Consider the following 14647-nt stretch of genomic DNA (forward strand, 5'->3'; position numbering starts at 1 on the left):
TTTTGGATACCAGTCATGAATACAAGTTAAATTGTCATGTATTCAGTGTGTAAGGGCTGGGAACTTTATCATGGCTCTGTGTTATTAAGAAGAAAAATATACATTTAAATTTTAAGTCTTTGTGAGGTCGGCATCTTCTCCCTCTATGAGCAGTCTTTTTTCTATCATCCAAATTTATTTATTTTTAATACTTCGGGGAGTTAGAGGAGAGGTTCAAAAAATATTTTTTTCAATTCTCTATACACTAGATTCTTATACTTATATCCTCCTATATATATGCTAGACTTTAGACTTATTTTGATTTTTTGGTTTCAGTGAGATCTTTACAGGGGAGTGGAAATGGTTGTGGGGTTTTGTTTTGTTTTTTGCATCTTTTGTATTTTCTTAGTGTTGTCATAGACCTTTTCAGTAATGGTGTAGTGTTTCGTAGGGAGAAGAGCCAAACACGATGTGATAATAGATATAAGTGAAGATTTTGCGGCATGATTTGGTGCTGAGCTTTATATTTTGGCAGGCTGTTGCTTTGTTCCAAGGGACCCCTCTAAGTACCTGGCGGGAGTTACAATAATTATATTTTTAATACTATTATTCTGGAGTTTCTGCTTAGAACTCATGACTTTTATGTATCTGTATGAAACTAATAGCTTTTACAACTCAGGCAAGAACCAATAGAACCTTCATTTCTTGCTTAAATAATACAACATTGAAATCCAGTCTAAGAATCCCCCCCCCTACTTTTGAAGAATTGAGATGGAAAAGATCAGAAAGAGATTTGAGCATTTGGGACCTTAACTTGAGAAAGCTTCTGGGTAATCGTTATATAGGTTCTGAATTAAAAGAAGGATTAAATTTATGCCGGGAAATCATATTCATTGATTTTATGGATTTCAGTGAGTTGCATTCAGGAAAGTTTTATTTTCTGCTGGGTTTGAATTTTTCCCCCCTGGCCAATTATAAGCTTTTCATTGATATAATATTAACTAAGAATATGTTTATTAATACTTTTGAGCTTGTGGGTATGGGATTGGACCCTTGTTATTGATGTTTTACTCTGTGCCTCTATCAATTTCAATATTCATGTATATGTGGGGGGGGGGTTTGGTTGTTGTTGCTCGTTTTGACTCTCCCCTCTTTATATTGTTTAACTGCTAGATTCGTAATTACGCTGATGGTAAGATTAAATCTCATGTTAACATTTCTTATTCTATAATTATATACACATATATACATAAGTATATACAATTACCAATGGTATCTTGCATATAGAGGAGGCTCTTATGATGGATATGTTCTTGTCTGTAATCTCTCAGAGATGTAACTTTTCCTGTTTTTACTTATATTACTAACAAATGCGTAATAAAATCTTATTTTTAAAAAAGAAAAGAAAATGGGTGTGCAACCAACCTCAGAACTGATAATGAAGACATGGAAGTGGTGGATAACTTCTGCCTTTTAGGATTGACCGTCAACAGTAAAGGATCCAGCAGTCAAGAAATACACCACAGACTAGCACTTGGTAGGGTTGCAATGAAGGCCTTGGAAAGGATATTTAGATGCCGTGATGTGTCTATACTTACAAAGATTAGAATAGTTTAGACAATGGGTTTTCCCCTGACACTCTATGGATACCAAAGCTGGACCTTGAAGAAGCAAGATAGAAAAAGTATTGACGCTTTTGAACTTTGGTGCTGGAGAAGACTTTTGAGGATACCATGGACAGCCAGGAAAACAAACAAATGGATCATAGAACAAATCAATCCAGAATTTTCACTCAAGACACAAATGACCAGGCTCAAACTGTCATAATTTGGACACATTATGTGAAGACCCAGCTCCTTTGAGAAGACCACAATGCTCGGAAAAGTTGGAGGAATGAGAAGAAGAGGACGACCAGCAGTAAGGTGGATGGACTCATTTATGACCATAATGAATGCACCACTGAGAGACCTTAAAGGCCAAGTTGAAAACAGATCATCCTGGAGAGAATCTATCCATGTGGTCGCTAAGAGTCGACACTGACTTAATGGCACTTAATCAATCAATCAATCCTCAGAACCTACTGTGCCACTGCTATCAGTGATAAGTAGCTCCTTTTTTTACAATGAACACATAAGAGATCCAATTTCCTAAGTGAACTTATTTACATATGAATAGTAGCTGTATTTTAATTTTGCATGGGATCAAATATCCTGACTCCTAAAAATATATAGCAGGCCTAAGCACCATTTGCAATATTATACGACAAATAGTACAGGAGCTCTCAAACTTTGGTCCCTAGATGTTGTTGGCCTACAACTCCCTACAAAACAACAGTCTGTGGCCACTGTGGCTAGGAATGATTGGAGTTGCAGGCCAACAACATCTAGGGACCCAAGTTTGAGAGCTCCTGCAACAGCACACAAATTAAGAATCTATAGACACATGGACATCTTTAATTAAAGCACCAAATCTAGACAACCACAGTGGATCAAGAACACAAACAAAAAAATCATCAAAAGAAGACAAAGAGCCAGGTCTCATGATCAGTGAGACCCAGTTTGGGGAAGCTCAGCGGGGAGAGCGGGCTAAGCCTACTCTCCCTGCAGACGATCAGAGAGGGATCCCTGGGCGGCTGGATCGGCCATGCACACAATTGCCGGCTCCATGACAGAGCCGGCAGGGGCTGGGGAGTTTGGGGGCCGCGTGGCCCCCCGGAAGCTCCAGTATGCTCTGCATGAGTGCGCAGGGCATACTGGGGAGATCCCCGAGCCAGGAAACTGCTTTTCAGCCTCCCGCCGGGGGTCTACTTGTGAGTAACCGCAACGCGGTGCCACGCCACAGCTACTCACGATTTTAAAAACTGGGTTTGCGGACTGCTCGCTCCACAAACCTGGTTTAAGGGGCGGGCTACTTGAGCAGATTCCCTGCTTAAGAACCACTGGGCTCACAGCCGAGCCTGGTGGTTCTCACGATTGTAGAAAATCGGGCTAGGGGAGGCTAGCCGGGTTTTCTACAATCGTGTGAATAGCCTCAAGGACTGGAGAGGGAAAAGCTCCATTCTGACACACAGCAAGATAATAGCCTCTCTCCACCACCACCATGCATCAGAAAAGAAATGCACATGAGAGCAGAAAGTCTTTCAAATTCCCCTACAGAGTCATACTCAGAGGCGCTCTTACCCCTAGACTTCAGGCCTGAAGTCCAGGACCTCCACACACCCTGGGGGCCCCCAAGCCCTCAGTCTGTCCTGGGTGGTGTGGTCGCCATGCCGTACTGCCAGCCCACACTGCACCAGGTGGCTGAGTGTGATTGTGACCTGCGCCGGGCGCTTTAGAGACAGAGAGAGGAGTGGGGGTGATATGTTTGACGGGAATACGTTAAGTTGCATGTTGAACTGTTTCTGCTGAAGCATATTTGCATAAATATACCTGTTTTATATTCTTACATTCTTGTGAGTTCAGTTGCTGTTTGTGCCCTCAAGAACCCAAATGTTAAAAATAATGCACGTCACTGTGTGTGTGTGTCTCTGTGTGTGTCTGTGTATGTAGGGGGATGATGCTTAACTTGCAGCAATGGGGGTGCAGGAGGACAAAAGTATTTAGGTCAAAGCGCTAAAGCCTTTAGGTCAAGGCTCCAAAATTACCTAGGTGCACCTCCGATTATACTGTATATTCACATTTGTAATTCATTTGCTCTTTTGAAGTCATTGAAAACTAAGCAGAAAAGTTTACAATAAAACTCATGATAGAGCCTCCTCAACATGGACAGGTTTTTTATCTGTAACCATAGTTCTTCAAGTGATCTTCTGTGCATTCACACCTGGGTATGTCCCTGCACAGAGCCACAAAACCAGAATCTTCCAGAGCTTCATCTTATAAGGAAAAAAGAGCTGGAAAGTGATCCACCTAGTAGGTAAGAGTACCTCCATACCTCAGTCTAGGAGACCGCCGCAACCAAGTTCAAAATATTAAATAAAAGCTAAGAAAAGCTGCTTAGCGGAGGTTGGGCAGGAAGTGTGAAATGAATGCACAGAAGACCACTTGAAGAACTATGGTTACAGGTAAGGAACCTGTCCTCCTTTGTGGTCTCCGTGCATCAGATTTGGGATAGTAGCAACCTGGTCTTACCTGAACAGAGGGAACAGCTTTATTGGCAAACTGAATGAAGAACCCTAGAACCAAAAGGAGGCCTGTGATTGGGACTGGATGTCCAGGGCATAGTGTCGAATAAACATAGATTGTGACCAGGTCCACAATCCTCCAGTGGGATTCAGTTCCAGAAGGCTGTAGATGTAGCCACTGCCCTCATGGAGTGGGCCCGTATGGGGTGAGGCAATGTCTGTTTGGCTAGTTGGTAAGCGAGCGTTATGGCTTCCTTGACCCAAATTGCAGTCCTCTGAGAAGAAAATGGGAGCCCTTTGGAGCAGCCTGCATAGCTGGTGAATAGTGAATGAGTCTTGCAGAAGGACTTAGTTCTTTCAAAGTAGAAAGCCAGGGCCCTCCAAACATCCAGAGAGTGGTATGCTCTATCCAAGACTGATGTAGGATCCAGACAGAAAGTTGGTAAGCAGATGTCTTGATTCAAGAGGAAGCTTGAGATGACCTTGGGCAGGATATTGATGTCTGGTCTCAATACAACCCTATCGTTGTGCAATATAAAGTACGCAGAGTCACATCTCATGGTTTTCAGCTCACTAACCGTTCTTGCTGAGGTAACTGCAATGAGGAACACCATTTCGAGGGGAAGTAGTTTAAAGTTGCACGAGGCTAACAATTCGAACAAATGCTTAATCAATTGAGTCAACACAAGTTGTAAGTCCCATGAAGGCAACAGCTTAGGAACAGTAGGGGAAACATTCATTAAACCCTTTAGGGACTGTTTAACTATTGGGTCAGAGAGCAGACCCTTAATTCTATGAGGCTATTCTCACGACCAGGAGAAATTGGGCTAAGGGAGCCTAGCCCGGATTCTCCTGGTCATGTGCTGCAATGGGAGCCACAAAGTTCCCGGCAGCAAACCTCCCAAAATACCCCTCCCCTTAAATGAGGTTAGTGGAGCTAGTCCTCTGCTAACCCCCTTCTTCTGATTGTGAGTTCCCATGGTGCGCCACCACAGTGATTCAGGAGGAGACCCCTGGCCAGAAGGCTACAGCAAGCCTCCCAGCATTGGGGATCCCCCCAGAATGCCCTGCACAATACTTCCAGGGTCTGGGCAGCCCCCAATACCCACTGCCCCACCAGCTCCATGATGGAGCCAGTAATTGTGTGGGCAGCCAATCCAACCGCCCAGGGAGAGCTCCCTGCACGTCTGACAGTAGAGTTTGGAATTCTATTCTATAGCCATTGCAAATAATTGCTAAGACCCATGTGTCTGAGGTGATAGCTGCCCAGGTTTGGTAAAAGTGTGCCAGCTTGGATACAGTAGCATCATTGCCTCTTAGTGTTATGGTGTTTAGTCTTGGTATACTAATTTTGCTTGGATGCAGATGACGCAGGTACAGGCTTCCATTGCTGGTAATAGTGTTGCTGTTAAAATAAATCACCTGAGTAGTATGATGATTGCCTTGTCTAGTGTTGTCGGGGCCAGAATTTCTTTCTGCTGCTGAAAGAGAATGACAAAGAGTGGTAGAAACCTACAGATTCAGCTTTCGAATGTAGCTTTTGGACTCTCTCAAGTGTGTCATCAGTTTTATGCCCAAATAACTCTTCTCCATCAAAGGGGAGGTCTTCAATTCAAGTTCTTGCTTCTTGTGAGAGCAATGAGGAGCACAGCCAGGCACACCTTTTAAGGGAGACTGCCATAACCATAGAGTGGGATCCTAAATCAGCACAATGGTGAGCAGCATGTAACTGCTGTTTTGCTATTCGAAAACCCTCTTGAAGGAGAGTCTGTACTGAGTTTCTTTGTTTTTGTTGTAACCCACCTAGAGAGGGGGATAGTTTTCCCAGATGTTGGTATCTTGCCCAACAAGTTTGATGGTGGCCACCCTCAGAAGGAGACTTGCCATGAAATAAACTCTTTCCCTTATTGCATCTAACGTTTTCCTTTCTTTATCCACAGGTGCTGCCAGAAGTAGTTGGTGAGATCTGGACGGTGCCGATTTTACAACCACAGAGTTAGACACCAGGTGTTTTGTAATGTACTACGAGTGAGTTTGCTGCACCTTGAACACATTCTCTAATTTCTTTGACATCAGGGGCATGAAGGCCAATTTTCCCCATGCTGTTTTCACAAAATGAGACAATGTCCAGACCAGAGGTAGTGCCATCACTCTCTAGGAGTAACATTTGATAAGGCCAAAGATTGGATCCTCCAGGGAGCTTATTTGTTGGTGTATTTCTAGCCCCAAGACGATGTCTTATGCAGGAGCTGTTCCGGGTAGATTTCAAATTCCTCGGATGGGGTGTAATCCAGCATATACTCAGCTGCCTCCTCTCTTGCAGAGCTGGTTTCTTCTGTTGGCACAATTGGGGCTTCTGAGACCAATATTACCGCCTCGGGGGTTTTAATTTTATCATTCAGAGGATTGTTGGGTGCTTCAGGAGATTGTATCAGGAGGGGTAGTGGCTGGCCCTCTGGATGGGTAGGAGATTATTCAGAAGGAGGTTGAAGGGGTTTCTCCTGCGATGGTTAGTACTCCTTCGAGGTGAGCATCCTCAAGGGGATTCAGAAGGAGATCTGGAATGAGCACAGGATATAGATCTGTGGCAATGCCAGTGACAGCCAAATTTGTCCCGACAGACATGTGGGGGGTAGCCATAAGAACAGTAGCAAAGTTCTGGTGTGTAAAAATCATAGTAAGGGTCACCATGTCGTGGTCTAGGCCTGTAATACTCCTCATAATCCCAAGCACCCTGAGAGGAGTGTGAGCTATGAGCATCAAGGGATTAGTGTCTGTGCCCAATGCCATCAGCTCCTATCTTTATACATGGATCTGAAGCGCTCTTTGTGACTGATGTCTTTGTGGAGACCTACAGGGTAGAGCTGTGAGTCTCATGAGTCAGGGATAGAGTGGCCTCTGTTACTAACTGAATTCAGATCCAAATCATCTGGATGGGAATCAGGATCCAAGAAAGCAGCATAAGACTGCTCGGGACTATCTGAACCTGTGCCTGATGAGTGTCTCAGGGAAAGTGGTAGAGGCTGCAGTTCTGGCGAGTGCAGGGTCGGGGTGACTGACTGCTCTTATTGTAGATGTTTTCTTTTTCTTTTTCTTCTTTGGTGGTATTTCCCCTCCCAGAGCATCAGTCTCGGCTGTGGGGAGTGGGCATTTCTTCTTCAGCACTTTTGGCAGAGTAGGTCCTGCCTCCGTAGATGACTGAGGCTTTGGCATAAGGGCAGACTTCAATATGCTTTTATTGCATGCTTTTCCTTAAAGGTGCTATTTGGCCTCACCCCCTGTGATAGAGGCGGAGCTGTTACTCTGTTTTGCCAGTTGGATGGAACCTGACACTCTCTTTGGGTTCGAGGACATGGAGGCCACAGGCACTAAAGGGAATACAATCAGGAGAGTTGGAGCCAATGGGTGAAGCGGTTGCACTGGTAGGATGCTTCCACTGCCAATGATACCAAAGCAAGCTGCATAGCCATTGGTTGTGCTGGGCCCGGACCCATGTCAGGGGTTTCAGGAGGCTTGCGTATTAGAGCCTCAGTCTGATCAGGGTTCGCTAGTGTAAAAAAAAGCCAAACCTGCCAACTGGTACTCAGAGACACCCTGCCCCCAAGGCTGGAGGTGGCCTACAGCCCTCCAACTAGTAGCCGTTGATAGACCTCTCCGCCATGAAGTTATCCAAACCCCTCTTAAAGCCATCCAGGTTGCTGGCTGTCACCACATCTTGTGGCAGAGAATTCCACAATTTGATTGTGCGTTGTGTGAGAAAGTACTTCCGTTTGCTGGTCCCAGATTTCCTGGCAATCAATTTCATGGGATGGCCCCTGGTTCTACTGTAATGGGAGAAGGAGAAGAATTTGTCTCTACCAACTTTCTCCACACCATGCATAATTTTATAGACCTCTATCATGTCTCCCCGCAGTCATCTTTTTTCTAAACTAAATAGCCCCAGGTGTTGTAGCCTAGCCTCATAAGAAAGGTGCTCTAGGCCCTTGATCATCTTGGTTGCCCTCTTCTGTACCTTTCCCAGTTCTACAATGTCCTTTTTAAGATGCGGTGACAAGAATTGTACGCAGTACTCCAGGTGTGGCCGCACCATAGTTTTGTATAAGGGCATTATAATATTAGCCATTTTATTTTCAACCCCCTTCCTAATGATCCCTAGCATGGAATTGGCCTTTTTTACAGCTGCTGCACATTGAGTCGACACTTTAAACGAGCTGTCAACTATGACCCCAAGATCCGTCTCCTGGTCAGTCACCGACAGCTCAGATCCCATCAGCATATACTTGAAGTTGGGGTTCTTCGTCCCAATGTGCATCACTTTACACTTGCTAACATTGAACCACATTTGCCACTTTGTCGCCCACTCTCCCAGTTTGGAGAGATCCTTTTGGAGCTCTTCACAATCAGTTATGGATTTCACTACCCAGAAGAGTTTGGTATCATCTGCAAATTTGGCCACCTCGCTGCTTACCCCTGCTTCTAGATCATTTATGAATAAATTAAAAAGCACTGGTCTCAGTACAGATCCCTGGGGACTATGACCTGTGCTAGGCGCTGGGCATGACCTCTACTTTAGTGGCAGAGTGGGGAGGGGAGGAAGATATATGTGGGCTGGGAATATGTTGTGTGTTGAAAAGTTTCTGCTAATGCATGTTTGCATAAATATACCTGTTTTTTATTCTTACATTCTTGTGAATTCAGTTGCTGTTTGTGCCTTCAAGAACCCATTAAAAATACTACATGTGACACGGTGTGTGTGTGTGGGGGGGGGATTATGCTTATCTTGCAGTAGGCAGGTATGAGTGTGTGCTCCAAAGGGCTTTAGGTCCAGACTCCAAAATTACCTAGGTGCACCTCTGAACTCAACATTCCTCATCCTGCTCCCTCACTACTGACAAAAGTGTGGAACTTCCGATGCCATGAGCACAGAAAAAGTGAAGCTTTACCAGTTAACACACCTCTAAACATTTAGCCTCCTCCTTATAAGACCTATGAAATCTTCAGTGCCCCTGGATTGGACCACTAGTATTTATTTTCCAATTTTACTATGAATAAAAGCTTCAGATCTTGGGAATTCCACTGTGCCAAAGGTGTTTAGAAATTTTTAAAAAATAGGTTTTTCCTTTTCTTCCTTCTTATACCATTTTGTAGCATAGCATGAACAGACACGCTCAAATTGCAGAGACCAACACACAGGTTGGAATTTCTTTTAAAATTATATAATCGTGAGCACACAGTCACATCAAAGGCCAAAAACATAACTGAGTGGGATGTTTAATGCACTCTTTGCAAAGCTTCAGCTAAATTTTTTTTAAATGGTTCTCTCTCTCTACACTTGTTCACTATATTTTAAAAACAGAGCAGGCCCTTTTACCTCGAATTAAAATTTTCTTCTTCATGTCATTTAGGCTAAACTTAGGTCATTTAACTCTGACTGAAAGGCTGGTGTTGTGTAGACTGGCTTCAGAGCATAAGCAGAAATTCACTGACATTTCTCCTAGTAACCTGTGAGGCAAAATACATTTCACCACAGTGCCTGACTGTAACTCTGATGTTGTATCAGTCTTACAGGGATAATACAGCTGCAATGGAAAGCAGCCCTTGCATCAGTTACACCAACCGTTGACCTACAGAAGAAGCTTATTCAGCACAAAAGTATATTTTACACTTATTGGGTCAGCCTTCCCTTCCCATTATTTTTTAGCCTACTTTCCAGTAGGCTTATGAGATCACCTATCAACTTCACAATGCCTGGACTAATATGAACCAAATGGGGTACAGTTGTAGGGATGCACAGGGACACCTCAACGGTGTGGTTTGTGATGATGTCATCCACAATTCAAGATGGTGGACGAGTAAACATTTGAGACACAAGGGAGCTAATTTGTGAACTGCCTGAACGATTTGAACCAAATTTGCTACAGCTGTAGGAACACATAGAAACATCTCTATGGCCTAGTTTGTGATTATGTCATCCACCCGATTCACCCCGCTAATTTGGCAAAGAGGCATCTTTTTAACGTGGTGATTCTCTTTATTTAGCAGGGGGAGAATAACTGGCTCTATCCACCCTCAGCACAGTACCTCCAGTTACTGTTGCTGGTGTCTCTCTTATGTTTCTTTTTAGATTGTGAGCCCATTGGGGACATGGATCTATCTTATTTATTTATTATTTCTCTATGTAAACCAATTTGGAAACTTTTGTTGAAAAGCGATATATAAATATTTGTTGTTGTTACACATAGGTGCACCTCAATAGCGTAGTTTGTGATGATGTCATGATCCACCCCAATCCAAGATGGTGAACATGTGAACATTTGAGTTGCAATTGGGCTAACATGTGAACCGTGCCTAACCAATTTGAACCAAATTTGCTACAGGTATTGGGACACATAGGGACACTTCAAGGGCATGGCTTGTAATGATGTCATCCTCCCTGATTCAAGATGGTGGATGTGTGAATGTTTAAGATGCAAGTGGGAACTTATTTGGACCATATTTGGTACCATTGTAGGGACACATAGGGACACCTCAAACACATAGTTTGTTATGATGTCATCCACTCCAATTCAAGATGGCAGACACATGAAAGTTTGAGGTGCAAGTGGGCTAACTTGTGAACTGTCTAACCAATATGGACCAAATTTATTCCAGTTGCAGGGATATGAAAGGAAAGTAGGCAGATTAGTTCTTACTAAAACAATTTTTTGGTTACTACTACTACTACTACTACTATTACTAGGGTTGATCAAATATTCTGAGGCTGACAATACTTTTACTCAATTGCTCCAGCTCCTTTGGCCCAACATTACATAGGTCTAGCAAAAGATGGTATATTTGGGCCCATGGATCCCTTATATAATTATGTTGGAGATACAGCTCCTGAAGACATAAACTCTTAGCACAAGCAACCCTGTTGACCACCCTGTTGGGCATTAGGGAATAGAGATAGTGAGTAAGGGATTCCCCTCTGATGATGCTATCTCTGTCCTGATTCTCTTTGATAGACTGATAGTCTCAAGTTTCAGACTAACCTGAAAGACAGACATCCATCTTCTTCCTCCCTCTCTCCTGATTTAGTGAACAGCTAGGCACATGTGCTTTTTATCTGATTTCCTAAATAAACTAATTTAACTAGAATTTTAACTCCATGTCTCCAGACAATATTAACTAGCAGTGCTCTTCTTACTTGTGCACTTCTGCTGCAGGTGGGGTAGATTAACAATCTACCCCCTTCTGAATTCTAACAAATTAAACATAAGAAACCATGACCAGCTGAGACACTGGCAGGGATAATACCTTTTTATGAAACCTCAGCAGACAACTGCAGATCCTTGCAATAACAGGTCAACCAACCTCCACCCATAATAAAGCAGCTGGAGTTCCCACAAAGAGAGCAAGTATTGAGCTAAGATATTTATTCTGCAGCTTCTTCAAGTCCTCAGCAGATTTATCACAGTTCTCTGTGATAAACATCTCTGCTCCACAAAGCATCACATCTTGCCCAAGAAGATTTTCAAGGAAGGATTTACCAACTGGCCATCTTCTGAGTAGAATATCTCCTACTGAGTCAAACCATTTGTCCATCTAGCACAGTATTGTCTACACACCGACAGGCAGCAGCTCTCCAGGCTTTCAGATAGATTTCCTTCCCAAATCTATTTGGAGATGCCAGAGGTTTAACCTGAGACCTTCTACATACACATATGCTCTATCACTGAGCCACTGCTCCATTCCTTGTGGGCACTTTTGAAAGTTGTTGTGCTTTGAATTGCTAGAGGGTCACTAGTTTCAAAATAAAGTTGTGTGTCAGAGTTTTAAAGTCAAAATCTTCACTAGTTATACAGCACTGGATTTTAGATGTATCCATCTAGATTTGTAATCATTAGTAATTCCATAATAATGGATCATGATTAACTTACTTGACTAAGCCAGGGAATCAGTTATATCATCATCATCATCATCAAACTACTTTGTTAGCCACCCCATAACAAATTGTTCTCTGGGGGGCTCACAACACAGCATTAAAACATTGAGTAAAAACACATAAAGCACATGACATCACACAACACATACATACACACAATATAGTACAAAACAATTAAAAAACATTTTAAAGCCAGTATTAAAAATCAAATTTAAAAGGCCTGAATAAACAGGAAGTTCTTTTAGATGCCAGGTAAAGACCTGATGATGATGCCAGGTGAATCTCACTGTGGAGGCTGTTCCATAAATGGGGTGCATCCACCAAAAAGGCCCTCCTCCTAGTAGCCACCTACCTCACCTCATTTGGTAGCAGCACTCAGAGCAGGGCCTCCGAATAAGTTCTTAAGGTTCGAGTTGGGGCATATGGGGCAAGGCGCTCTCTCAAGTAACCCAGTTCCAAGCCATTTAGGGCTTTAAAGATTAAAACCAGTACTTTGAATTCGGCCCAGAAAAGGACAGTAAAAGTTGGAGACTGGGGGAAGTCAGGTAAATGACCTGCTTGGAAGCAGATGCATTCTTCTCCCATCAGAAGGAGAATTAACTCTTATCCAAGGACTTCAGTTGAGATGTTTATTTTTAATCCCTATGTAACTGCACTCATGGCAAAATTAGAAAGCATGTCAAAATTTAGAAAGCATGTCAGCCTTGTCAGGACAAGTCCCCATGTAAACTTGGGGAACCTGCCTTACCCCACAGATGTATCAGAACAGACTATATCAAACCAACTTTCTCTATATCACATGTATTTCTTTAAAGAAAGGTATGCTATCTAGATGCATTACCTAATGCCATAACCAGCTTTTTCACAGTGGTAGAATTAATTATCAAGGTCAATAGAGATGCTATTCCTGAATGCAGTAATATCTGAAAAAATAAAGATTTGGGCAATTAGAATATCCTATTGTCATCAGTAAAAAGTAATGTAATATTAGAGTCAAGTATATTATTTCTACTTTGGAGGGCCAGCAGAAAATAGTGGAGACACACCAGAACTCATTCTCCTCCATCACTTTACATCCTAAAACTCTGATGGCTGTTCTTTGTCAGCAAAGTCACTGCAGAGAAAGCACAGGTCTGGGGAAAACAGCTTACATAAGAAAAGCCTTGCTAGATCAGGCCCAAGACATATCTGGACCACCATTCTGTTGCACATAGTGATCCACTAAATGCCTCTGGCCCACTCACAAGCAGGAAGTGAAGGAATGGCCCTTCTTCTACAGTTGCTCTCCTGCAACTGGTATTTTGGGGAATGAACCTGCCTCTGAAGCATTCAGTCATCAAGGGTAGTAGCCATCTGTAGCATTCAGACATCAAAAGTAGCAGCCATTGATAGACTGATCCTCCATGAATTTGCCTAACCCCCTTTTAAAACCATCCAAGATGGTGGCCATCACCACATGCTGAAGTAAATAAATCCATAGATTATGTGTTGTGTGAAAAAGTATTTCTTTCTGTCTGTCCTAAATTCCCTACCAATCAGTTTTACTGGATGACTCTTGATTCTAGTGTTGTAAGGAGAGGAAAACATCTCTCTATCCATTCTCTTCACACCATGCATCACTTTATAAACCTCTATCATACCTCCTCTTTGTTGCTTTTTTTCTTAACTAATATGTCCTAAATTATGTAGCCTTTCCCCATAAAGAAGGTGCTCTAGCCCCTGATCATTTTGGTTGTCCGCTTTTCCAATTCTGTAATATCCTTTTTGAGATGTGGTGACTTAAACTGTAAACAGTGGCTCACATTTTGCCCAGTGTCAGTAGGGCAACAGACAGCAGCAAGGCTGCAAAAACTCCTTCTTGGACCAGAGCATTGCTAGGCAGGCAAATGCTTGTAGAGGGAGAGCAGGGAGCAATTTTCATTGTTCTCTCCTCCCTCCAAAAGGACTTTTTGGATTCAGAAATGTCTTTGAGGGTTACCCTATTTCAGAATATGAACCAACATTCCAAATAGGGTTGAGCCATCTATCTATCTATCTATCTATCTATCTATCTATCTATCTATCTTCTTCCAAATTATCTCTAGCACATTATTTGCCATTTTCACTGCTTCTACACACTGAGTAAACATTTTCACTGAGCTATCCACCACAACCCCAAGACCTTTTTTTCTGCTTAGTCAATGACAGCTCAAAGCCCATCAGTGTGTATGTGAGTTGGGATTTATTTATTTGCCCCAATGTTCACTACTTTACATATTTTCATTGAACACACATTTGCCATTTTGTTGCCACTCACCCAGTTTGTAGCAATCCTTTTGGAACTCCTCACTATCCATCTTGGATTTCACTACCTTGGATAGTTTGGCATCACTGGCAAATTTGGCTACCTTGCTCCTTACCCCAATTTCTAGATCATTTATGTACATATTAGAAAGCACTGGTTCCAGTACAGATCCCTGAGGAACCCTACTTCTTAGTTTTCTCCATTTTGGAAATTATCCATTTATTCCTATCCTCTTCCACTCCCTGTCCTTTAACAAGTTACCAATCCAGCAATGGATCTGTTCCCTAATTCCATGACTACTAAATTTATGAGGGACTTTGTCAAAAGCTTTTTGGAAGCC

At 42.7% G+C, this 14647-nt stretch overlaps 1 protein-coding gene across 8 annotated transcripts in view; it reads right to left on the minus strand.

Moving 5' to 3' along the window:
• LOC128338664 (sodium/hydrogen exchanger 10-like) overlaps positions 1–14647 on the minus strand; it is a 241324-nt gene that overhangs the window by 144238 nt on the left and 82439 nt on the right. For all 8 annotated transcript variants that reach the window (XR_008312667.1, XR_008312666.1, XR_008312672.1 and 5 more), the window contains one exon: positions 12865–12946. Coding sequence is in view for 4 of the 8 variants with exons in the window: in XM_053281442.1 (XP_053137417.1) it covers positions 12865–12946 (82 nt within the window). In the remaining 4 variants the exon portion in view is untranslated. The remainder of the gene's footprint in view (positions 1–12864; positions 12947–14647) is intronic.

This window comes from Hemicordylus capensis, chromosome 1, assembly GCF_027244095.1.
Source record: "Hemicordylus capensis ecotype Gifberg chromosome 1, rHemCap1.1.pri, whole genome shotgun sequence".
NCBI classification, from domain to species: domain Eukaryota; kingdom Metazoa; phylum Chordata; class Lepidosauria; order Squamata; family Cordylidae; genus Hemicordylus; species Hemicordylus capensis.